This window comes from Dermacentor variabilis, chromosome 1 (assembly GCF_050947875.1).
Source record: "Dermacentor variabilis isolate Ectoservices chromosome 1, ASM5094787v1, whole genome shotgun sequence".
Classification (NCBI taxonomy): Eukaryota; Metazoa; Arthropoda; class Arachnida; order Ixodida; family Ixodidae; genus Dermacentor; species Dermacentor variabilis.
In genome coordinates, this window is record NC_134568.1 from 4,445,225 (window position 1) to 4,470,745 (window position 25,521).

General features: G+C 48.7%; 2 protein-coding genes and 4 non-coding genes across 6 annotated transcripts in view; 5 read left to right on the top strand and 1 right to left on the bottom strand.

Annotated features, from left to right (window-relative positions):
* LOC142575171 (lysyl oxidase homolog 3-like) overlaps positions 1–25,521 on the bottom strand; it is a 208,047-nt gene that overhangs the window by 94,254 nt on the left and 88,272 nt on the right. The gene's annotated exons all lie outside the window — the stretch shown is intronic.
* LOC142569431 (uncharacterized) lies at positions 20–1,232 on the top strand. The gene has a single exon (XM_075678611.1). The coding sequence runs from the start codon at positions 42–44 to the stop codon at positions 1,230–1,232; it is 1,191 nt and encodes a 396-aa protein (XP_075534726.1). The 5' UTR covers positions 20–41.
* TRNAN-GUU (transfer RNA asparagine (anticodon GUU)) lies at positions 4,833–4,906 on the top strand. The gene has a single exon. It is a non-coding gene; the product is annotated as a tRNA-Asn (tRNA).
* Positions 11,189–11,262, top strand: TRNAN-GUU (transfer RNA asparagine (anticodon GUU)). The gene has a single exon. It is a non-coding gene; the product is annotated as a tRNA-Asn (tRNA).
* On the top strand, positions 17,137–17,210 carry TRNAN-GUU (transfer RNA asparagine (anticodon GUU)). Its single transcript has one exon. It is a non-coding gene; the product is annotated as a tRNA-Asn (tRNA).
* On the top strand, positions 22,184–22,257 carry TRNAN-GUU (transfer RNA asparagine (anticodon GUU)). Its single transcript has one exon. It is a non-coding gene; the product is annotated as a tRNA-Asn (tRNA).

Here is a 25,521-nt window from a genome sequence, read left to right on the forward strand (position 1 = left end):
TGAGACGCGTCTTGGCTACCGAAGTGGAAGGACGTGCTATCATGTGCTCCCTTGTAGGGGCGGTTTCAGCGGCCCGTGTGGGCCGTGGTATCAGGTGTACTGAAAAGCCGGCTGAAGACTACCAGGTTGTTCTGCCTCATCTGCCCACAGGTGCTTCTGTTTTAAACACCGTTTTTTTGCATGCTGATGTGAAAGCCAGGCCATATCGAGTGGAGCATGTCCGAGATAGCCTTGCACGTCTTTCGTTGCTGCCGGAAGTGGTTGCCCTCGGGGCATACCAAATGAATCACCTGTGGGCAGTGACGTTTAAGGACGAGGAAGGCAAGAGGAAGATATTAGAAGCTGAAGCGTTCAACGTTAAAGACCACCGCTGCATGGTCATCGACCCGCGCGATCGAGGTGTCCGACTGAAGCTATACTGGCTGCTTCATGGCGTACCGGACGAAGACGTTCGAGTGGCTTTGGCGCCGTTTGGAAAAGTGACGGAAATTAGCAGAGACAAGTGGAAGGTCAAGGGCTGCATTGACAAAGGATCAACCACCCGCTCGGTGACGCTGAAATTAAATGTGGGCCTCACTGTGGACGACCTACCACACCAACTGCGTGTTGCTGAGGATATGGCGCTCGTCTTCGTTCCTGGCAGAACGCCGCTCTGCCTCCGATGCCGTGGCATCGGACACATCCGGCGAGAGTGCCGCGTTCCACGATGTGGGGTCTGTCGTCGCTTCGGCCACGATGATTCCCAATGTGTGCGCTCTTATGCCAGCGTTACAGGCCCACTCCAAAGGGACGTAGTATCCGAACACATGATGGACGCCGCAGATGCCGAAGAAGCTAGCAGGGAGGACAACGACGTGGCAAAGACTCCTGCAAAGCCCCTTGAACCCTCCCCAGGAGCTGTCCAGGAAGCGAACCTGGGGGGTGAGCCGTTGGCTGCAGCCCCGGAAACGAAGCCAGAGACTGCAACATGCGACGCAGGCGTGAAGGCAGCAAGCGCGTCATCGTCACTGCCGCAAGAAGTCGGCCAGGAAGCAACGGACGTCGAGATGCTTATGACCGGAAGCATCGCTGCAAAGCGTGCTCACGAAGACACTGGCAATACAGGAATATCTACTGCGTCAGGCACCGGCGAACCTCCAACGAAGGCATCGACTACGCGGAGGTCTATGATTAAACCGAAGCCGAACGTGCCGCCTGGCAGTAGGGTGGCCCCTAAAACGCCTCCGCCCTAGCGGAGGACCCGTTCCAGTAGCCTTCAACGATGACCACAAGAACCCCACAGCATCGATGTGAGTAGGACGCTTGGCCAAGCAACCCCATGAGATGGCGTCTAACTTTAAATCTAGTCTACGCGTTGCGACATTGAATGTGCGAGGAATGTGTTCGCGCAGGCGGCAGTGTCAGATTAGTCGCATGCTTTTAGAGAATGACGTTGACCTTCTGGCTGTACAAGAAACAAAAATTGAGAGTGAGGAGCAAACAGAACAGATGGTTCAAGTTTTTCGATCTAGATACAGTGTATGTGTGTGCCATGCTGTTGGACGGTCAGGAGGCTGCGTCATTTTTATTCGCAATAGCATATCGGTTGTAGAAAAAGTGTCCACCTGCGATAGTGGGAGACTTGTCGCATGTGATTTTATTTTTGCTGGTCTACTGTGGCGCGCTGTGTGCATCTACGCACCGAACAAAATTCATGAACGCGAAATTTTTTTTAAGTATGCTGAAGGATTTTTGAAAACAGAACGACATGTTGTGTTTCTTGGGGATTTCAACTGCGTCTGTACAGCTGAAGATAAAACGACGAGCCTCAAAGTACGCGACAGAAGCGCTGAGCTGTTGAACGCGATAGTAATTGAAAGAGAGCTTGAGGACATTGGTTATGCAATGACGCGAGATGGCCAAGCACGGTATACGCACTTTCAAGGTGATTCCCATGCGAGGCTTGATAGAATATACGTACCGGCGAGGTTTGTACCACTGTGTTCCTCTTATGAAACACAATATCTCAGTTTTAGCGATCATAGTTTGGTCTCGATTACGATTGGCGAAAAACGAAAGAGTGTCAAGTTTAATTGGTTCCTGTGGAAGTTCAATGAAAAACTGCTGCAAGATGAATTGTTTGTCACGAGAGCCAAGGAGTATCTTTCAAATGCCCTGCATACGGAAACCAACTGTTTCATATCAGTGTGGGAGCAGTTTAAATGCGACATTAAAATTGCTGCCATCGATAGAGCATGCGTATTGCGTCACAAGGAAAGGCAACTAGAGAAACAGTTACACAGTGAACTGTTGTACATGTTAGGGGTAGAACATGAAGTGCCTGGAGCGTTTAAAAAAGGAATACCAGAGGTGAAAGCGAAACTCGAGTTGATCGACGAAGATAAGTACCGAGGTGCAATGATAAGGGCGCGCACTGAAAAGTTGTGGCTGGGCGAAACGCCTACTAAGCGTGTGCTAAGTGAAGAAAAGAAGCCTGCTGCAAATAAGGAGATAAATGAAATTCGATATTACAACAAAATTACACGAGAAAGCGAAGAGATAGAATGTGCATTTGTTGAATTTTATACCGAACTTCTCGGAGGAAGAATTTATGACCCCGAGTACTTCAAAGCCCACTTTCTAACTCTTATGCCAAGATTAGAGGACACGGTTAGAGAATCACTGGAATCTGAAATTAGCGTGGCCGAAATTGAAGCGGCAATCGATGACTTGGGTAATGGCAAATCACCTGGGCCAGATGGACTGGGTGCAGCCGTATACAAATTTTTTAAGGCAGAAATGGCAGTGGCTTTACACCGAGTGATCGCTGAATGCTATGAAAAAAAGCAAGCGCCTCTCTCGTTCAGGACAGCGCACGTAGTAATGATCCCCAAAACTGACGATCCTGCAAAATTACTTTCAGTTGAGTCCTACCGTCCCATTAGTTTGACCAATACAGATTATAAAATATACATGAAAGTGTTAGCTAGAAGGCTCCAAAACGTTATTAAGTCCCTCGTTGGCCCGCATCAAACCTGTGGCATTAAAGGTAGAACAATTTTTACGAACATACACATAGCAAGAAGTATTCTCGAATGTTGTGACGCAATGCATGACCGCGTAGCTATGATTCAGCTAGATTTACATAAAGCGTTCGACAAAGTTGTACATGAAGTTCTGTTTTTATTGCTGGAGCACGTAAATGTTGGATCTGTAATTACTGAAGGTGTTAAAATGGTGTATCATGATTGCACAGCCAAATTAGTGATCAACAAAGAATTAAGTATGTCAATTCCTGTGCGGTCGAGTGTGAAACAAGGATGTGCGTTGTCCCCTCTACTTTTTGCGATATACTTGGAGCCGTTTTGTTTACGTTTGTTTGCAACACCATGTATTCGAGGCTTCACTTTTTTCAGCAGTGAAGTTAAGGTCTTAGCGTACGCGGACGACATAGCCGTGTTTTGCACTGATGCTAGAAGCGTGCAGGAAGTTATCAGTGTTGCTAAGGCGTTCTGCACAGCAACTGGTAGCGTGATCAGTTGGCCGAAATGCCTTGGATTTTGGCATGGCAACTGGCAGAGCACACCCGAGGTGTACTGTAATATGAATTGGACCGTCTCCCCCGGAAAGTACCTCGGTGTCCCGCTAAATAACTACCTCAATGCTGATGAATATTGGTCTGAGGAAAATAAACGCGTCAAAGATGCTACCGATAAATGGGGTGGCCATAACTTTTCAATGTTCGCAAGAGCTTCCGTTTGTAATATGTTTTTAATTGCAAAAGTGTTCTACGTGTTGCAAGTGATGGCCATGGCAAGAACTTCGGTTCAAAAAATCCACCGAGTGTTTGCGACCTTTATTTGGGGATCGCAATGGGAGCGCACAAGCCGGTGCAATTTGTTTCACAAGGTGAAAAATGGTGGGCTAGGGTTCTCACACCTGTTTTTCAAGCAGCTGGTAAGCAGATTCTTCTTTGTGCGGGACCAAACTGATGTGTTTTTGAGAACTGTGATCCAAGCACGATTGCATGATTATCTATCTGACTTTGTCGTGTCAACTGTTTCTTTCGGAGCTGGACCGCTCAGTCCTTATTTGCGTGAAGTGGTTGCTTCTGTACGCCTGCTCAAGGCAAGGTTCTCATATGAATACTTGTGTGATGTCACGAAAAAGCGTTTGTATTCTGATATTCTCGATGTATTTTTACCATTACCGGTTTACCGAGCTGCCTACAGGCTAGGTCCTGAGCGCGATGTGCTAAAGCGCGTTAAAAAAATGCCAGTGAGACCCTCTGCTAAAACGTTCTTTTTTCAATTACATACCGACACTCTCCCTGTAAAGCCATGGTTACAAAGCAAAGGTCTTTTTGTACCTTGGTCGGTAAACTGCTTAATCTGAAATAAGCCAGAATCAATTGAGCATATTTTTATTGACTGCCATGACGCCCTATTTCTGTGGGACGTCCTACAAAGAACACTTAAAAAAGAATTGCCGATAAGCCCTTTTGGAATCCGGTTTCTTCCACGTGCAGAAACAGGGGAAGCGCCGAGTGATATGCTAATGCTGCTTTGCTTGCACAGCGTATGGAAGACGAGAATGGACATCAGGCATTGTCATATACAGGCTCACTCAGCAAGACACTATTTTCTTGAGAGCATTATATACACACGCGACTTGTTCAGAGCACTATGTGAACCCCCGGAATGGCTTCCTGTACTAGACCAATTGGCTTCTGTGAAGCCCTTTTAAACACCTTACACTGGCCGTGCTGTGGCTGGTATGTTTAGAATATGTACATGTCGTGTATTTGATCTTTTTGTTTACGGTTGTGAAAAGGCAATAAAGAAAAAAAAAAAGCCTGCGTGGCGCAATCGGCTAGCGCGTTCGGCTGTTAACCGAAAGGTTGGAGGTTCAAGCCCTCCCGGGGGCGGTGGTCTCTTCTTTTTTTTTTTTTTTTCAGATGCGTTGCGCGAAAATCACGAGCACATGAGGTAAACTGCCGCACATGGCTAGCCTCCGTTATGGTGCGGCGTTTCACGTCTAGGTTTTCTGCCGTAGTCAGTCATGCGGTGGGCACATCCGCTGGCTGTGTTCTTTTTGTTAAGAAGTTGCCGGGGCTAGAGGTGCATGCAATTTATTCGTGTGTGTTGGGCCGGTGTGTTGTCGTTGATTTTTCGTTCAACAACAACGAGTGGCGTATTGTATGCTTGTACGCGCCGAATAAGGTGGATGAAAGGGCTCAGTTTTTTCACCAAATTGAACAGCGTCTATGCAAAGGAAGACAGCTCATAGTAATGGGCGATTTCAACTGTGTCCTCAGTGCGCGGGATAAAACAAGCGTTCGTGGCTTTAGAGACAAAAGCACTGAAGTGTTGTCGCGAATCGTAGAGAACTGGGACCTTGAGGATGTGGCAGAGTGCCTCGAAGGAGCGCGTGCTGTGAAGTACACACGGTTTGAGGGCTCTAGTCACGCACGGCTCGACCGCATTTATGCGTCTGTTGACATCCTTCCGGAATGTAACAGTTACCAAGTAGTGCCAGTGTCTTTCTCTGACCATTGTTTAGTTCAGTGCTGCATAGGCATTCCATAGCGAGGTAACACTTTCTCATGGGAAACGTGGAAATTAAATAATAAGCTTCTTCAGGATGAACCGTTTAACCGAGCAGTAAGAGAAGAAATAAGGAAAATAGACCCCAGTAAAGACCTTCATGTATGGCAACAGTGGGAGCTGAGTAAGGAAACCCTAAAAATAAAGGCTATAGAGAGGGCTACCTGTATTCGTTACGCGGAGAAACAAAAAGAGACTGAGTTAAAGGCACTTCTTCATAAACTGCTGAGGCAGGAATCTCAGGCACCGGGCAAATGGATAGAAGACATCAGAAAAGTGAAACAACAGTTAGAGCTACTTGAAGAGCAACGCTATCGGGGAGCCCTGGTGAGGGCAAGGGCTGAAGACACAGCTGCAGGTGAAGCGCCTTCGAAACGAGCGCTAGGGTTAGAAAAAGCACGCGCTGAAAGAAACCACATCGACGGAATAGAATGGCGCGGGACCTTGACAACGGACACAGACGACATCAAAGCAGCTTTTCATGAGCATTACCAGGCGCTATTCTCGTACCACAAAGTAGACGCTACCACATTTGGGAATGAGTTTTTACGTGCTATACCCCGACTGGACGACGAAAGAAAGCAAAGAGTGGAACTAGAGATAACAGAATCCGAAGTTGAACAGGCCATAAACAACTTAAACCCTGGAAAATCGCCTGGACCAGACGGCTTTAGCGCCGTTTTTTATAAAGAATTTAAGCACGAAATTAGCCCTGTATTGAATGTAATCTTTAACGAAGCTTACAAATGGAAGACATTGCCTCCGTCTTATGGGTCGTCACACACAGTACTCATTCCTAAAACTGATGATACAGCGAAATTAAGATATGTTACGGCGTATCGTCCCATAGCACTCACCAATATCGAGTATAAAATCTTTATGAAGATATTGGCGCGAAGATTGCAGACAGTGATACAGGACATCGTCGGGCCTCACCAGACATGTGGGATTAAAGGCCGGACTATTGTTACCAATATTCACAAAGCGCGCAGTGTACTTGAGTGCTGTGATGATTGTAATAGTCGGATTGCCATTTTACAGATTGACCTCGAGAAGGCTTTTGATTGCGTGGCTCATGAAATCCTGTTTGCCGTTTTAGACTATGCCAATCTCGGATCTGTAATCTGCGATGGGGTCGCCCTGGCGTACCGTAACTGCACGACCAGATTGATCGTGAATAAGAGTTTAGGGGTTCCCATCAGCCTGCAACGTTCTGTGCGTCAGGGCTGCCCCCTCAGCCCTCTGTTGTTTTCTATCTACATTGAAACCCTGTGTATGAGATTGATTGAAAACAATAGAATTACGGGATTTAAGCTTCAAGCAGTTGAAGTGAAGCTGCTGGCTTATGCAGATGATGTCGCTGTTTTTGCGGAGGATCAGGGGAGCATAATTGAGGCTGTCAAATGTGTCCGTAAATTTAGCCATGTCACTGGTAGTGGAGTTAACTGGTCGAAGTGCCTTGGGCTCTGGCATGGATCATGGCCAACGAAGCCAGATCATTTTGCCAACGTGCATTGGGTGACGACCCCAGGCAAGTACTTGGGCGTCCCGCTCGATGCCTATCGTGATAGCGAGCAGTACTGGAAAGGGCAGGTCAAAGACACACGGAAGAGAGCTGAGAAGTGGAAAGGCACTAACCTTTCTATTTTTGCCAGAGCCACCGTTTGTAACCTTTTCTTTATCAGCAAGCTTTGGTACGTAATGCAGGTATTGCACTGTTCACGGTCCAACGTTCAGAAGCTACACAGGATTTTTGCCGTTTTTGTCTGGGTGTCGGGATGGGAGCGCTGTAGCCGGACCAACTTGTTCCGGAGGGTAAAAGACGGGGGGCTGGGATTGGGCCACCTCTTTGTGCGGCAGCTGGTAAACCAGTTCTTGTTCTTTAGGGACTCAACCGACCCTTTCTAGCGCACGGTATGTCAAATAAGGCTGAGTAGACAAATACCAGAGTATGTGGTTTCAACCGCAGAGTTTTCGGGAGGGATTCGAGGTTTTTACAAAGAAGTTGTATCGAGTGTTCGATTTCTTTCAGTGCGCTTCTCGAATGATTTCCTTTCCGTTGTGAACAAAAAGAAACTGTATTGTGCTTTGTGCGACGTCCTTTTCCCAGTGCCACTGTACAGGTCCTTGTACGGTGGAGGCCCAAGCAGCGATGTTTTAAAAAGAGTAAAGAAAATGCAGGTCCCGCCAGGAACAAAGACCTTCTTCTTTAAATTACACACGGGAACATTACCAGTTAAGAAGTTTTTGGAGGCAAAGGGAGTGTATTTACCGTGGGGAACACACTGTTTAATTTGCAAGCAGCCAGAGACAATAGATCATGTTTTTTTAAACTGTTGGGGAGGCGTGTTCTTCTGGGATGTATTGCAGAGGACACTAAAGAAAGAATTTCCACTAGACGCGTATGGCATTCGTTACTTAAGCATAGATAACGACGACGGGGTGCCTTTTGACCTAATTATGCTCTTGGGCCTCCACTGTATTTGGCGCGCGAGAATGGCGGGATACCATGTTGATAAAGATGCGCGGCCTGCACGAATGTATTTCAGGGAACAGATGCACTGGTTTGTCGCTCTCCATAAGGCGACAGAGGAACCACCTGAGTGGCTCCCAAGAGTAGAGCCGTTGGTTAATTTGCGCGAATTTTGATTAGACTCAGCCAGTACGATACTGGTTGAATACGTGCCCAACAGCAAACGTATGTTGTATCTTGTTTTTTGTTTCGGTGATTGTTTCCTCTTGTAAATAGTTGTGTACTGAAAATCGGGCAATCAAGAAAAAAAGAAGCGCAATCGGCTAGCGCGTTCGGCTGTTAGCCGAAAGGTTGGGGGTTCAAGCCCTCCCGGGGGCGGTGGTCTCTTCTTTCTTTTTTTTTCAGATGCGTTGTGCGAAAATCACGAGCACATGAGGTAAACTGCCGCACATGGCTAGCATCCGTGGCGCAATCTCCATAGTGTTCAACAAAGAAAAACTGATCTGGGTGGCTTCATAAGCCACTTCCTACACTTTATGCCACGATTGGAAGAAAACATTAAACAAGGCCTCGAAGCGACTATAACTGTGCGTGAAGTTGAAGCTGCTATAGAAGAACTAGGCTCAGGAAAGGCACCTGGGCCGGACGGATTAAGCGCAGCTTTCTACAAAACATTTAAAGCAGAAATAGCACTAATTATGAAGAAATTTTTAGTGCAGTCCTACAAAAACAACCGAATACCTGCGTCATTCCGAACAGCTCAGATGGTCCTGATACCAAAATCTGACGATCCTGTAAAGCGCTTGTCTGTTGCATCGTACCGCCCCATTAGCCTTGCGAACACTGACTATAAAATTTTTATGAAAATACTGGCGAAAAGGTTACAGAGCGTAATAAAACTTTTAGTTGGCACCCACCAAACGTGTGGGATTAAAGGGCGCAGAATAACTACCAATGTACACGTCGCCAGGAGCATTCTAGAATGCGTCGATGCTTTCGAGGGTAAAGTTGCAATGTGGCGGCTAGACCTGGAGAAGGCATTTGACCGTGTGGCTCATGATATTCACTTCGAGATTTTAGAATACACGAACATAGGATCAATGATTATAGACTGCTTAAAAATGGTGTACACAGACTGCAGCACACGGCTGATTATTAACAAGAGTCTCACGAGAAGTGTCAATGTCTGCTCATCTCTGAAACAGGGGTGCCCAATTTCGTCATTGCTTTTCGCAATATACCTGGAGCCTTTTTGCTTAGCCATTAAAGAGAACGAGAAAATAAGAGGTTTCATATTACAGCAAAGTGAGGTGAAAGTGCTTTCCTACGCAGACGATCTAGCAGTGTTTTGCGATGACTATGACAGTGTCAGCGAAGTGGTAACTCTGGCGAAAACTTATTGTGAAAAAACAGGTAGTGCCATAAACTGGGATAAGTGCATCGGGTTTTGGCATGGCGCGTGTCAAAGCAAACCACGCAGTTTCGCAAACATACAGTGGGTGACCATGCCTGTGAAATATCTTGGCGTGCCGCTTGAACATTACAAAGACAGTAAGCAGTTCTGGGAACAGGAAACACAGACGGCGAAGGCAAAAGCGCTGGCATGGCAAGGGCGCAATCTCTCAATGTTCGTGCGCTCCACTGTGTGCAACATTTTTCTGGTTGCAAAAATATGGTACGTACTACAAGCGCTATTCATGTCGCGAGTGAATGTACAGAAACTGCATCGAGTGTTCGCTGTGTTCATTTGGAACTCAACTTGGGAACGCTGCAGCCGCTCTAATCTGTTCAGATCAGTTCGCAGCGGTGGTCTTTGACTGTCACACCTATTTGTGCGCCAGATTGTATCGCGGTTTATGTTCTTGCGGAACCACAGTGATGCATTTTTGCGCACCATAACACATGTGCGATTAGGTAATCTGTTACCTGACTTCATTGTTTCGTGTTCGAATGTTGAATCCCCTCCAGTGAAAGGTTTCCTTCAGGAAGTAGTGTTATCTTTCCGTATGCTTAGTGTTCGATTCTCGCTAGAATATTTAAGTTCCGTCAAAAGAAAGAAATTGTACCATGACATGATAGACTCATTAATGCCAGTTCCAATGTATAGGTTAGCATACTATGGAGGTTCAGGCGATGATGTCCTCAAAAGGGTCAAAAGAATGCCTGTGAAACCATCGGTAAAATCATTCTTCTTCAAACTCCACACAAATACCTTGCCTGTAAAGACTTGGCTGGCCGACAAGGGAATATATGTGCCGTGGACCACCGATTGTATATTGTGTAAAAAACCAGAGACTGTCGATCACGTCTTCATTGATTGTTGGGATCCCTTTTTTCATTGGGACATCTTACAACGAACATTAAAGAAAGCATTACCAATAACCCCACGTGGTATCAGATACTTAGACACAGGCAATAACGATATTCCATATGACCTTATTATGCTGCTGAGCCTCCATAGTATATGGTCCACAAGAATGTCGGTATGTCATGCTGATGTGAATGCCCATTCTGTGCGAGAAAACTTTATTGAAAGTGTCGTCTACATGCGTGAAGTGTACAAAGCCCAGAAAGAACCGCCCGATTGGTTGCCGCTGTTCGATGAGTTGGCTAAATTAAAGCGATTTTAATTTTAGAGAGTCAGCATAAGCTCTTCTCTTTTCACAATGTATTTGCATGGCATTTCTGTAACGAGGAAATAAAGAAAAAAAAAGCATCCCTGGCGCAATCGGCTAGCGCGTTCGGCTGTTAACCGAAAGGTTGGACGTTCAAGCCCTCCCGGGGGCGGTGGTCTCTTCTTTTTTTTTTTTCAGATGCGTTGCGTGAAAGTCACGAGGACACGAGGTGAAGTGCAGCACATGGCTAGCACAATATGCATGCGCACAAAGTTGAATGTGTGTGAGTGTATATTTATGTATCGCTTACCTTACTTCAAGAAATGATGCCCTCTTTGTTAGCTTGGTGAAACTTCCGGCAATTAAGAAAAAAAACCTCTGTGGCGCAATCGGCTAGCGCGTTCGGCTGTTAACCGAAAGGTTGGAGGTTCAGGGGCGGTGGTCTCTTCTTTTTTTTTTTCAGATGCGTTGCGCGAAAGTCACGAGCACATGAGGTAAACTGCAGCACGTGGCTAGCCTCCGTGGCGCAATCGGCTAGCGCGTTCGGCTGTTAACCGAAAGGTTGGAGGTTCAAGCCCTCCCGGGGGCGGTGGTCTCTTCTTTTTTTTTTTCAGATGCGTTGCGCGAAAGTCACGAGCACATGAGGTAAACTGCAGCACATGGCTAGCCTCCGTGGCGCATTCTGCATCCGGCAGCCGAGCTGTTCGGATCGTAGGGTCATGGCCTCTTCCGGGGCAGCGACAGCGGCCACTTTAGGTCGCGGAAACAGGATCACCGACGACGATAAGGACTATCCGTTTATTTTGCCTCAGCTGCCGAAAGGACGAGTTGCCTTTAACACCGTGTTTTTACACGGTGATGTACGCGCCAGACCTTACAAGGTCGAAGATTTTAGAGACGCCCTTCTGCCGACGGGACTGCTGCCGGACGTGGTATGCATAGGGGCGTACCAGATAAACCACGTCTGGGCGGTGACCCTGTCTGACGCCACTGCGACGAAGCGCCTCATGGCCCTTAAAGAACTGCAAGTGAAGGGAAGACGGTGTGTCATCGTGGACCCGCAAGACCAGCAGTTGAAGCTTAGGCTTCACTGGCTGCTCTATGGCGTTGTTCATGGCTTTCGGCAAGGTGGAGGAGGTAAGCCGGGAAAGGTGGCGCGTCCATGGCCTTGGTGACAAGACGTCGACAACCAGGACTGTGCTTCTAAAGCTGAAAAGCGGCGTGAAAATGGAAGACCTTCCTCATCAGGTCCGCGTCGGCGGAGAGCTGGCATTGGTGGTCGTCCCTGGTCGACCCATGCAGTGCCTGCGCTGCCAAGGCACGGGGCACGTCCGCCGGGAGTGTAAAGTTCCGCGATGTTCTCGCTGCAGACGGTTCGGTCATGTTGACGCCGACTGCGTCAAATCCTACGCCGCCGTGACAGGCCCAGCAGTGAACGACGTGGCCGCTGAGCACGTCATGGACGTGGTCTAGACGGAGGACGCCGGTACAGGCATCGGAGACCTGGTACCGACAGCGGCAGTCGGCGAGACGTCGACCGTCGGCTCAGAAGGCACGGTTGCTCAAGGTACTGAGAAGCGGAGTGGGAAGGCGCAGGGCGCGACTGCTGTGGGCCCCGCGACGGGAACCATTAGTGAAGACCCGCCCGACAACGGTATGACGGCAATGCAGCAGGACGAGGCTGTGAAAGACGGCGACCGGACTGAGACTCTTGGCGGCCCGGTCAAACGCCCCCACGACCAGACCAAGGACCAAGGCGAGGGTGCGACCAGCACCACCGAGGGACCACCGACAAAGACGCCCCAGGGGAGGCGGGTGGGCTTCAAACCAAAGCCGAACGTGCCGCCTGAAAGAAAGCCTGTGATCAAAGTGTCGACGACAAACAATGCCGGGAAGCCGGATGGCCCCGGAGGCGGCTAGCCTAGGGCTGGTCGTGAAGGGTAAGCACCATGCTCCGGGCCTACTTTTCTCGCTAGATGAAGATGGATGAAATACAGTCTCTTAGTATTGCCACACTAAATGTGCGAGGGTTGGCGGCTAGTCGTAGGCAATGTCAGGTCCTACGGTTGGTAACGGACCATGACATAGACGTACTAGCCGTCCAGGAAACCAAGGTTGACGGAGAGGAGGAGACCGGGAGCATGGTGCGACGATTCACGACTAGGTACTTTGTGGTGGAGCCATGCGGTAGGCACCTCCGGGGGGTGCATTCTTTTGGTGAAGAAGCTGCCGGGTTTCCATATTCAAAGTGTGTGGTCCTGTCTGGATGGAAGGATTGTTTTATGTGACTTTACGATCTCTGACTTTGAGTTTCGCGTCATATGCGTTTATGCGCCGAATTCTGTAGACGAGCGTGTCCTCTTTTTTTTTCGAACCTCTCACAATATGTTTGCTGTAATAAGCGCGTTGTGTTATTAGGGGACTTCAATTGTGTGTTGAGTGCTAGAGACCGAGCCAACAATGCCGGCGTGCGTGATAGAAGTAGTGACGTTTTGTCAAAATTAATTAATGAAAATGAACTTGATGATGTTTTTCAATGTCTGTAAGGGGAGCGTCAAGTGACATTTACGCGTTTTCAAGGCAGTAGTCATGCGTGACTGGATCGCATGTACATTTCGTTGGACACGATTCCAAGATGCCACGGTTATTGCGTTGTACCCGTGTCATTTTCGGATCACTGCCTGGTAAAATGTAACATAGGTATAAGGAAAAGGGAACATGCATTTAATTGGCATCTATGGAAACTCAATGACTTCTTATTAAATGATGCATCTTTTGTAAAGGCAGTGCGGGATGCGGTTAATGAAATACGCGAAGATGCGGCTGATACAATAGCAGAAAAGTGGGAATGTGTTAAACAAAAAGTTAAAATGAAAGCCTTAGAAAGGTCAAGCTGCCTCAAATTTGAGAGGGAATATAAAGAAAAGGGTTTGCGAACACTACTTCAGCAGCTGATAACGCTTGAGTGCAGAGAGCCTGGTCTGTACAAAGACGATGTGCGGAGCGTCAAGGAAAAGCTTGAACAGTTCGACAAAGAACGTTATCAAGGTGCCATCGTGCGAGCAAGAGCAGATGCACTGGCGGCAGGGGAGACGCCCACTAAAAGGGCGCTCGGTTTAGAGAAGGCACACGGAAGACGAAACCATGTCGATCAACTTTTAATGAATGGAGCTGTTGTTGACGACAACGAGAGCATAGCACACGCCTTCTTCCAATACTATCAGTCGCTCTTTGCATTTCAGGAAGCGAATTTAGAGGGTTTCAAAGCGGACTTTCTGCACCGCATGCCGCGTTTGAGTGATGAAGCTAAGGAGCGATTACAAGGGAAAATAACGGAGAGGGAAGTCGAAAAGGCAATCGACGATTTAAACTTGGGCAAGTCACCGGGACCAGATGGACTCAGCGCCGCCTTATATAAGACATTGAAAAGAGAACTGGCCCCTTTATTAGTAGAAGTATTTAATGAAGCGTACGAGCAGAAATCATTGCCACCTTCTTTTGGGAAAGCGCACACCATTCTAATTCCGAAGAACGATAAATTAGATAAACTGAGATTCGTATCATCCTATAGGCCCATATCACTAACAAATGTGGATTACAAGATATTTATGAAGATTTTAGCGACCAGACTTCAAAGTGTCATAAAGGAAATCGTCACAGACCATCAAACTTGTGGAATCAAAGGGCGAACAATTTTTTCTAACATCCATAAGATGCGGTGTGTGCTCGAGTGCTGTGACGTCACCGGTGGCGGCGTTGCAGTTCTTCAGCTTGATCTTGAGAAAGCGTTCGATTGTGTCGCTCACATTATTTTGTTCTCCATATTGGATCATGTTAATGTCGGTACCATCATCACTGAGGGTGTGGCCTTGGCGTACCAGAACTGCACTACAAGGTTAATTGTTAATAAGTCGCTGGGGGCCCCCATTAACATCATGCGTTCAGTGCGCCAAGGCTGCCCCTCAGTCCTCTGTTATTTGCTATATACATAGAAGCAATGTGTGTGGCCATTACCGCAAATAACAATATACGTGGTTTTAGATTGGCAGAATCCGAAGTGAAGCTGCTAGCGTATGCTGGTGACGTTGCAGTGTGTTGCACAGACGAACCAAGTGTGACTGAAACAATTGCTGTAGTAAAACATTTCTGTGACGTCACGGGCAGCAAAGTCAATTGGGGCAAATCCCTCGGGCTGTAGCACGGGGAGTGGTCTTCGGCACCGGAATACTTCGCCAATGTCAACTGGGTGAAAACTCCGACGAAGTATCTGGGTGTTCCCCTCGACAGGTACAAGAGCAGCGATGAGTACTGGAGGAACCGAACTAATGAAACGAAAGAAAAAGTGGACAGATGGACAAGCACTAAACAGTATTTTTTCAAGGGCGACAATTTGTAATATGTTTTTTATAGCGAAGTTATATTATGTTAAGCAAGTGTTGCATTGTTCCAGGGCAAATGTGCAAAGGCTGCACAGAGTGTTCGCGGTCTTCATCTGGGGATCAGCATGGGAGAGAGCTAGCCGAACCAATTTGTTTAAAAGAGTGAAGGACGGGGGTGCTGGCTTGGCACATCTTTTTGTTCGACAACTTGTCAACCGCTTTTTGTTTTTTCGAGATGTGCGCGATCCTTTTCTGCGCACCGTATGTCAACTCAGGTTGAGCGACGCATTGCCGGCGTATGTTGTTAGTACGGCAAGCATGACCGGAAAACTTCGGGGTTATCTTAAGGAAGTGGTCGACAGTGTGCGCTTCCTTTCAGTTCGTTTTTCAAAAGATTATCTAGGTCAAGTGAAAAGGAAAACACTGTATAATTGTGTGTGCGACATTGTGTTCCCAGTGCCCTTATACAGAGCCATATACAGTGGAGGGCCAGGACAAGACGTCTTTAAACGGGTGAAACGCATGCAGGTGCCACCAGGGGTTAAAACCTTCTTTTTTAAGCTCCACACTGGAACACTTTCCGTGAAGACATTTATGGAAGAGCGAGGCTGTCTTGTGCCGTGGGGATCACACTGCTTGATCTGCAAGAAGCCCGAAACCATCGATCACGTGTTCTTGCACTGCTGGGCGGCTGTGTTCTTCTGGGACGTCTTGAAGCGAACACTGAAGAAAGAATTACCTGTATACCCCCAAGGGATCCGGTATCTGCCAATTAAGGATGAAGAGGGAGTTCCATACGACTTTATTATGTTGAATGCACTCCACTGTATATGGCGGGCTCGCATGGCAGGGTACCATTGCGATGCCGACGCCCGCCCGGTTCACATATATTTTAGAGAATGTATGTCGCGGTTCGTTGATGTACAGAAATTGCAAGAATGTGCACCGGATTGGCTGTCGAGGCTAGAAGCTCTGACAGCCATGAAGGAATTTTGATTTGACGACGCCGGTCCCATACGGACAGTCGGCATTATTGTAATTTTTTTTCTCTATTTTTTTTCTTCCCCGCAAGCTTTTATTCCTGACATGTGTGTAGTATTTGTGTATTCAGTGTTATGTCGAAAACCGGCATTAAATTAAAAAAAAAAGCCTCGGCTAGCGCAATCGGCTAGCGCGTTCGGCTGTTAACCGACAGGTTGGAGGTTCAAGCCCTCCCGGGAGCGGTGGTCTCTTGTCTTTTTTTTTTCAGATGCGCTGCGTGAAAGTCACGAGCACATGAGGTAAAGTGCAGCACATGGCTAGCCTCCGTGGCGCAATCTAATGATTATCTCTTTTCGGTGTCGCGGAAGAAATTGTACAGGGATGTAGTTGACATGATTATGCCGGTTCCGATGTACAGAGCCATAAACAGTGGAGGACAGGGAAACGACGTGTTAAAGCGTGTTAAGAAAATGCAGGTGCAGCCAAGCACTAAATCCTTTTTCTTTAAGTTCCATACCGGAACTTTGCCGGTACGGGCCTTTTTACAAGAGAAGGGTTTTTATTTGCCGTGGGGTGCAAACTGCCTTATATGTAAACAATTAGAAACAATTGACCATGTTTTTTTGCATTGTTGGGCAGGGGTTTTCTTTTTGGACGTTCTTCAAAGAACACTACAGAAAGAATTGCCTTTAAGCCCATTAGGTATTAGATTTTTGACGGTAGAAAATGAGGATGGCATGCCATTGGACTTAATTATGCTAATGGGCCTCCACTGTTTATGGAGGGCTCGAATGGCCGGTTTCTTTTGTGAGCCTGACAGCCGGCCTGCACGGCTGCTCTTCCGGGAAGCTATTTCCAAGTTCATTGATGTAATTAAGGAACAAGAATGTCCTCCGGATTGGCTGGCGAGGATTGAGCCCCTCGCCACATTAAAGGAATTTTAAACTTGACATGGCCAGCCACAATGTGACTGACCGCACAATATGCATGCGCACAAAGTTGAATGTGTGTGAGTGTATATTTATGTATCGCTTACCTTATTTCAAGAAATGATGCCCTTTTTGTTAGCTTGGTGAAACTTCCGGCAATAAAGAAAAAGAAAAGCCTCCGTGGCGCAATCGGCTAGCGCGTTCGGCTGTTCACCGAAAGGTTGGAGGTTCAAGCCCTCCCGGGGGCGGTGGTCTCTTCTTTTTTTTTCAGATGCGTTGCGCGAAAGTCACGAGCACATGGGGTAAACTGCAGCACATGGCAAGCCTCCGTGGCGCATTCTGCTTCCGGCTCCCGAGCTGAACGGATCGCGGGATCATGGGCTCCAATGGAGCGGCATATGCGGCTGTTAGCCGCGGCAACAGGCTTTCGACGGAAGAAGATAAAGGTTACCAAATAATTTTGCCTCGCCTACCTACAGGACGTATTGTTTTGAACACAGTTTTTTTGCACGGCGACGCTCGTGTTCGCCCGTTTCGTGTAGAAGATTTTCGAGACGCGCTTCAAGCTGTTGGTATGCTCTCTGGCGTCGTCGCCCTTGGAGCATACCAAATAAACCATGTATGGGCGGTGACGATGAAGACAGCCGAGGCTGCCGAAAAGGTGGCGGCCCTGAACGAGCTGCAGGTGAAGGGGCGTCGCTGCCTGGTCATCGACCCCAAGGAACAACAGGTGAAGCTTCGTATCCACTGGCTTCTGCATGGGGTGGACGACGAAGACGTCAAGACCGCGCTGGCCTCCTTCGGCAAGGTGACGGAAGTGACCCGGGAGCGCTGGCGAGTGGATGGCGTTTCCGACAAGGGCTCGACGACCCGAGCAGTTCTGCTGCAGCTGAAGGCAGGAATGAAAGTCGACGACCTGCCCCACCAGATCCGCGTCGCCGGCGAGCTTGCGCTGGTGGTAGCCCCAGGACGTCCCATGCAGTGCCTGCGCTGCCGGGGCTCTGGCCACGTTCGTCGTGAATGCAAGGTTCCCCGTTGCTCGCGGTGCAGGCGTTTTGGACACAACGACGCGGACTGTGTGCGTTCATACGCAGTAGCCGCGGGTTCGGCGGAGAGCGAGCCGTCGACGTTAGACCACGTAATGGACGTGACCGAGGCGGAGGAAGCGGCCACGGGAGCTGGAAACGGCAAAGTGGCGGCAGAAACCGGCGTGACGACCAAGCAAGCCGAAGGAGGAAGGAATATCCCTCCCCCCAAAGAGCCAGCAGCTACAGTCGAGAGCGTGAAGACGGCCCCGCAAGAAAATGAGAGCCACCAGCCAGCTACGGATGCAACGCAGGCAGAGGCGGACGACAACGCGACCCCTGCTAGCGCCCGCGTCGAATCCGTCTCGGCACCGGTCAAGAGATCCCTGCAGCACGAGGAGAAAGTCGACGGAAAGGCCGGCGGTGACTCCGAGGCACCACCCGCTAAGACGCTACCTGGAAGGCGCTCCACCCTCAAGCCTAAGCCGAACCTGGAGACTGACCGTAGGCTTACCCCGAAGCCGACCAAAGAGGAACCCGGGCGACGGCCGCCGGATGGCCACGGAGGCGTCTAGCGGTCAGCTAGACGTTAAGGTGAGCACCATGCTCCGGGCCTTCTCCCCTCCGGTTTTCACCAATAATGGCTACCAACCCGTCGCTTAGCCTCGGCACGCTAAACGTTCGAGGTCTGGCCGCCAAAAGGAAACAGAGTCAGGTTTACAGACTACTAGTGGACCACGACCTCGACGTTTTAGCTGTGCAAGAAACCAAGGTAGACGGCGAGGAGGAGACCGGGAGCATGGTGCAAAGGTTCACGTATAACTACTATACGGTAGTGAGCCACGCCTTAGGGACTTCGGCAGGGTGTGTGCTGTTCGTGAGAAAGCTCCCTGGTCTTGTTATAGATGGTTACTTCTCCTGTACGTCTGGTCGACTTGTCCTTTGTGACTTCAGCTATTGTAATGTCCAATGGCGCGTGTGTTGCATTTATGCGCCTAATACTGTGCAAGAGAGGGCAAATTTCTTTTTGAGTTTAAAGCGTCATTTACATGTGCAAAAAATGATAGCCTGTGTAGGCGACTTCAACTGCGTATTGAAAGCTGAGGATAGGTCTACGCGTCGCGTGGTTTGTGACAAAAGTAGTGATATCCTGGCGCAGATCACACACGAATTCGAATTAGAAGATATCGCAGAATGTTTTCGCGGTCATGGAGACGTAAGCTACACTCACTTTCAGGGCACAAGTCACGCACGCTTAGACCGTATCTATCTTTCATATGATTTAGTTGAAAAATGCCAGTGCTACACAGTTACGGCCATATCATATTCTGACCACTGCCTGGTAAAATGCACGGTGGGCAGGAAGAAAGAACGAAACAAGTTCGTCTGGGAACTGTGGAAATTGAATGCAGAGCTGTTACGGGATGAAACTTTTAACGAAAATGTAGTGGCTGCTCTGAATTCTTTTGGAACAGACAGTTCTACGAAATTTGGTGAGGAATGGGAGTTGCTGAAGCAAAGCATTAAATTGAAGGCAATCGAAAGAAGTAGCGTACTGCGATATGAACAAAAGGACAGAGAAAAGGATTTAACAACATTGCTAGAAAAATTTGCGAAGCTTGAATGCATGCAACCTGGCGCCTATCAACAAGATATGCGCGCCGTTAAGAAGAAGCTCGAGGTATTCGACGAAGATCGCTTCCGAGGTGCGCTAGTGCGCGCCAGAGCAGAAAGGCTATCATGCGGGGAAACGCCAACGAAAAGAGCACTGGGGTTAGAAAAAAAGCACTCGAGACGTAAGCAGATTGAGGCTATCGAATATGAAGGGGTGGTATTAACGGATAACAATAATATAGGGCGTGCTTTCTTTGAGCATTACAAAGAACTTTTTACATTCAGGCCTGTCAACATGCACGATTTCAAGAAATTATTTTTGCAACGAATCCCACAGCTGTCGAGTGAGGTTAAAGAAACCTTAGAACGACCATTAACAGAACATGAAGTGATGAAAGCCATCGAAGACCTGAATCCTGGGAAGTCGCCAGGTCCAGACGGTCTTTGTGCCGCATGGTACAAATCGTTCAAAAGCCACCTAGCTCCTATCTTAACAGCAGTTTTCAATGAAGCATATGAACTGAAAATACTTCCACCATCCTTTGGCCAGTCCCATACAGTACTAATACCGAAAACAGAAGAGACCGAAAAGCTCAAGCAACTTTCCTCCTACAGACCCATAGCGCTTACTAACTGTGACTACAAAATATTGATGAAGGTGTTGGCACGACGGGTCCAGTCAGTTATTCAGGAAGTAGTCGGCCCACACCAGACGTGTGGTATTCGTGGAAGAACCATTTTCACTAACATCCATAAAATGAAGTGTGTGCTGGAGTGTTGTGACGCCATGTGCGATGCAGTAGCCATCCTCCAGCTAGACTTGGAGAAGGCGTTTGATTGTGTTTCTCACGACATATTGCTTACCATCCTTGAACACGTTAATTTTGGCCACATAATCACTGAAGGGGTGACCATGGCGTACCGGAGCTGCTATACCAGACTTATAATTAATCAGATGTTGGGGGCCCCCATTAACGTGAAGCGCTCCGTTCGCCAGGGTTGTCCACTCAGTCCACTCCTGTTTTGTGTCTACATAGAAACGCTATGTCTGGCCATCATTGAAAATGAATGTATTAAGGGGTTTAGTCTTCAATCAGCAGAAGTGAAGCTACTGGCATACGCTGACGATGTGGCTGTGTGCTGTAAGGACAAACAAAGTGTATTGAATACTGTTAATATCGTCAAAAAGTTTGGTAACGTCACTAACAGCTACGTTAACTGGCAGAAATGTTTGGGGTTTTGGCATGGAAGATGGGCGTCTACACCAGACCACTTTTCGAACGTAAACTGGGTCACGACGCCAGTTAAGTACCTTGGAGCACCCCTTGATGCCTACAGGGACAGTAGCGAGTACTGGAAGGAGCGGACAAAACAACTAAAAGAAAAAGCCGACCGATGGAACGCCTGTTACTTGTCAATATTCGCGAGAGCTACAGCGTGCAACATGTTTCTCGTGACAAAGATCTGGTACGTAATGCAGGTACTACAGTGCTCTCGTATTAATGTGCAGAAATTGCACCGCGTGTTCGCTGTATTCGTGTGGGCATCAAGCTGGGAGCGATGTAGCCGAGATAATCTCTTCCGGCGCGTGAAGGATGGTGGTCTGGGGTTGGCGCACCTCTTCTTGCGTCAACTGGTGAATAGATTCTCCTTCTTCCGAGATACAAACGACCCATTTCTGCGCACGGTGATCCAAATGAGGCTGTCAAGATCACTTCCCGAATTCGTTGTAGGTACGGAAATAATGCCAGGACCAGTCCGTGGTTTCTTTTGGGAAATAGTTCAGAGTGTTTCCTTTTTGCGTGTTCGTTTTTCAAGTGCATATTTGTGGAGTGTAAAACGGAAAAAGTTATATCGTGATTTATGTGACAGTGTTTTGCTGGTACCTATGTACAGAGCCCCGTACAGTGGAGGCCCAGGCCTAGATGTATTGAAAAGGGTGAAGAAGATGCCAGTTCAACCAGCCACTAAATCGTTCTTTTTTAAATTACACACTGGTACTGTACCTGTTAAAATCTTCCTTGAACAACGTGGGTTCTACATGCCATGGGGAACCCACTGCCTTATATGTAAAAAAACAGAAAGCATAGATCACGTCTTCATCCACTGTTGGGAAGGGGTCTTTTTCTGGGACGTGCTACAAAGGACTCTAAAAAAGGAGCTACCTATAGATCCCCACGGAATCAGGTTTCTGCCAGTATATGACGACGAAGGTTTCCCGTACGACCTGATCATGCTTACGGGCCTCCACAGTTTATGGCGCGCAAGAATGGCGGGTTACCATTGTGACCCAGATGCCCGACCGGCGCGTCTGTACTTTTGTGAACCCATGCAACGGTATGTGGAAGTGATTAAGATGCAACAGCCTGTTCCTGAGTGGCTGTCGAGGGTTGAACGTCTTACAGCACTAAAGGAATTTTAATCCGACAACGTCGTGCCACAGTAGCGGACGGCAGCAAATGTAAATATTACTGTTCCTTGTTCCGTTTGTGTATTCATCCCTTTTTGCTTCTTTGGTCTTTGTTTATATCATTTAGGAATTTGTGTTGTGTTATGTCGAGGACTGGCAATAAAAAAAAAAAGCCTCCGTGGCGCAATCGGCTAGCGCGTTCGGCTGTTAACTGAAAGGTTGGAGGTTCAAGCCCTCCCAGGGGCGGTGGGCCCTTCTTTTTTTTTGTCACATGCGTTGCGCGAAAGTCACGAGCACATGAGGTAAACTGCAGCACATGGCTAGCCTCCGTGGCGCATTCTACTTCCCGACGCGCTAGCGAACGGACGCAGGATCATGAGCTCCGTTGGAGCGGCGTTTGCGGCCCTCGCCGGCCACGGAAACAGGAGCAGCGTCGAAGACGAAAAGGACTACGAGATCGTGCTGCCTACTCTGCCCACCGGTCGTGTTGTTTTAAACACGTTGTTTTTGCACGGCGACGTGCGGGTGAGGCCATACAGGGTCGAAGATTTCCGAGACGCCCTCTCCGATGCTGGTGTGCTCCCCGAGGTCGTGGCGTTGGGAGCGTACCAGATCAACCATGTGTGGGCGGTGACGCTCAACAGCACGGAAGCCACAAGGAAACTGGCTGCTTTCAAGGAGCTGCAAGTTAAAGGCCGCCGCTGCATTGTTATTGACCCTGAGGACCAGCAGGTTAAACTGCGGCTGCATTGGATGCTCCACGGAGTGCAAGATGAAGACATCCGGACTGCTTTTGCGGCGTGTGGGAACGTAATCGAGGTGACGCGGGAGCGTTGGCGCGTCCAAGGCATGAGAGAGAAGGGATCAACCACGAGAACCGTGCTGCTCAAGCTCAAGCCGGGAATGAAGGTGAACGACCTGCCCCACCAGGTTCGAGTCGCTGGTGAGTTGGCCCTTGTGGTGGTACCCGGGCGGCCTATGCAGTGCCTGCGCTGCCATGGCACGGGCCATGTTCGCCGCGACTGCAAGGTGCCCAGGTGCTCGAAGTGCAGACGCTACGGACACGCGGACGCTGACTGCGTCCGTACCTACGCGTCGGCTACCCAGCAGGGGAAGTCGGACGAGATCGCGGAACTCATGGACGTCGTTGAAGCCGAGGATGCAGCGAGGGGAACGGACGAGGCGGGCAAGCAGACGGGGACACTCGACTCGTCAGCGCCTACCGGCAGAGACACCCTCACTGGGGATGGTTCAGCGAGCCAACAACCAGCGGATGACTTGCATAGGTCGAGCGAGACAACCGGTAAGGATGGCGAGAACACTCCGGAGCCAAAGGTCGTCGAGCCCAAGGGTCCGAACGAGCTGCAACCGGACAAGAGTGGTGCCCGCACGCCGACCAGCGTCTCCGCTGCGGCGAAGCGTTCCCACGCCCAAACCAGCGCCGACGGTGGCCAGACGGCAACGCCTGGAGCCGAGGAGCCCCCGGCATAGGCGCCTCAAGGCCGGCGTTCATCGTTTCGGCCGCGCCCTAACGTTCCGGTAGACCAGCGTGCTGGAAATTCGGAGTCCCTCGGACATACTCATGTTCTTCCGCCGGACCGTACTAGCGGCGATGGCGGCGTCTAGCCTCGTGCTGGACGCGAGAGGTAAGCACCATATTGCCGGTCTCTTCCCCTATTGTTAAAATGGCTCCAACGTGTCCGTTGAAAGTCGCCACTCTAAATGTTCGAGGACTGGCAGGAAAAAGAAAGCAAGGCCAGCTTTACCGACTTATAACGGAGCACGACATTGATGTGCTAGCCGTGCAGGAGACGAAAGTCGATGGTGAAGAAGAGACCGGCGTTATGGTGCGGCGTTTCACGTCTAGGTTTTCTGCCGTAGTCAGTCATGCGGTGGGCACATCCGCTGGCTGTGTCCTTTTTGTTAAGAAGTTGCCGGGGCTAGAGGTGCATGCAATTCATTCGTGTGTGTCGGGCCGGTGTGTTGTCGTTGATTTTTCGTTCAACAACAACGAGTGGCGTATTGTATGCTTGTACGCGCCGAATAAGGTGGATGAAAGGGCTCAGTTTTTTCACCAAATTGAAGAGCGTCTATGCAAGGGAAGACAGCTCATAGTAATGGGCGATTTCAACTGTGTCCTCAGTGCGCGGGATAAAACAAGCGTTCGTGGCTTTAGAGACAAAAGCACTGAAGTGTTGTCGCGAATCGTAGAGAACTGGGACCTTGAGGATGTGGCAGAGTGCCTCGAAGGAGCGCGTGCTGTCAAGTTCACACGGTTTGAGGGCTCTAGTCATGCACGACTCGACCGCATTTATGCGTCTGTTGACATCCTTCCGGAATGTAACAGTTACCAAGTAGTGCCAGTGACGTTCTCTGACCATTGTTTAGTTCAGTGCTGCATAGGAATTCCAAAGCGAGGTAACGCTTTCTCATGGGAAACGTGGAAATTAAATAATAAGCTTCTTCAGGATGAACCGTTTAACCGAGCAGTAAGAGAAGAAATAAGAAAAATAGACCCCAGTAAAAACCTTCATGTATGGCAACAGTGGGAGCTGAGTAAGGAAACCCTAAAAATAAAGGCAATAGAGAGGGCAACCTGTATTCGTTACGCGGAGAAACAAAAAGAGACTGAGTTAAGGGCACTTCTTCATAAACACCTGAGGCAGGAATCTCAGGCACCGGGCAAATGGATAAAAGACATCAGAAAAGTGAAACATCAGTTAGAGCAACTTGAAGAGCAACGCTATCGGGGAGCCCTGGTGAGGGCAAGGGCTGAAGACACAGCTGCAGGTGAAGCGCGTTCGAAACGAGCGCTAGGGTTAGAAAAAGCACGCGCTGAAAGAAACCACATCGACGAAATAGAATGGCGCGGGTCCTTATCAACGGACACAGACGACATCAAAGCAGCTTTTCATGAGCATTACCAGGCGATATTCTCGTACCACAAAGTAGACGCCACCACATTTGGGAATGAGTTTTTGCGTGCTATACCTCGACTGGACGACGAAAGAAAGCAAAGATTGGAACTAGAGATAACAGAATCCGAAGTTGAACAGGCCATAGACAACTTAAACCCCGGAAAATCGCCTGGACCAGACGGCTTTAGCGCTGCTTTTATAAAGAATTTAAGCACGAAATTAGCCCTGTATTGAATTTAATCTTTAACGAAGCTTACAAATGGAACACATTGCCTCCGTCTTATGGGTCGTCACACACAGTACTCATTCCTAAAACTGATGATGCAGCGAAATTAAGATATGTTACGGCGTATCGTCCCATAGCACTCACCAATATCGAGTATAAAATCTTTATAAAGATGTTGGCGCGAAGATTGCAGACAGTGATACAGGACATCGTCGGGCCTCGCCAGACATGTGGGATTAAAGGCCGGACTATTGTTACTAATATTCACAAAGCGCGCAGTGTACTTGAGTGCTGTGATGATTGTAATAGTCGGATTGCCATTTTACAGATTGACCTCGAGAAGGCTTTTGATTGCGTCGCTCATGA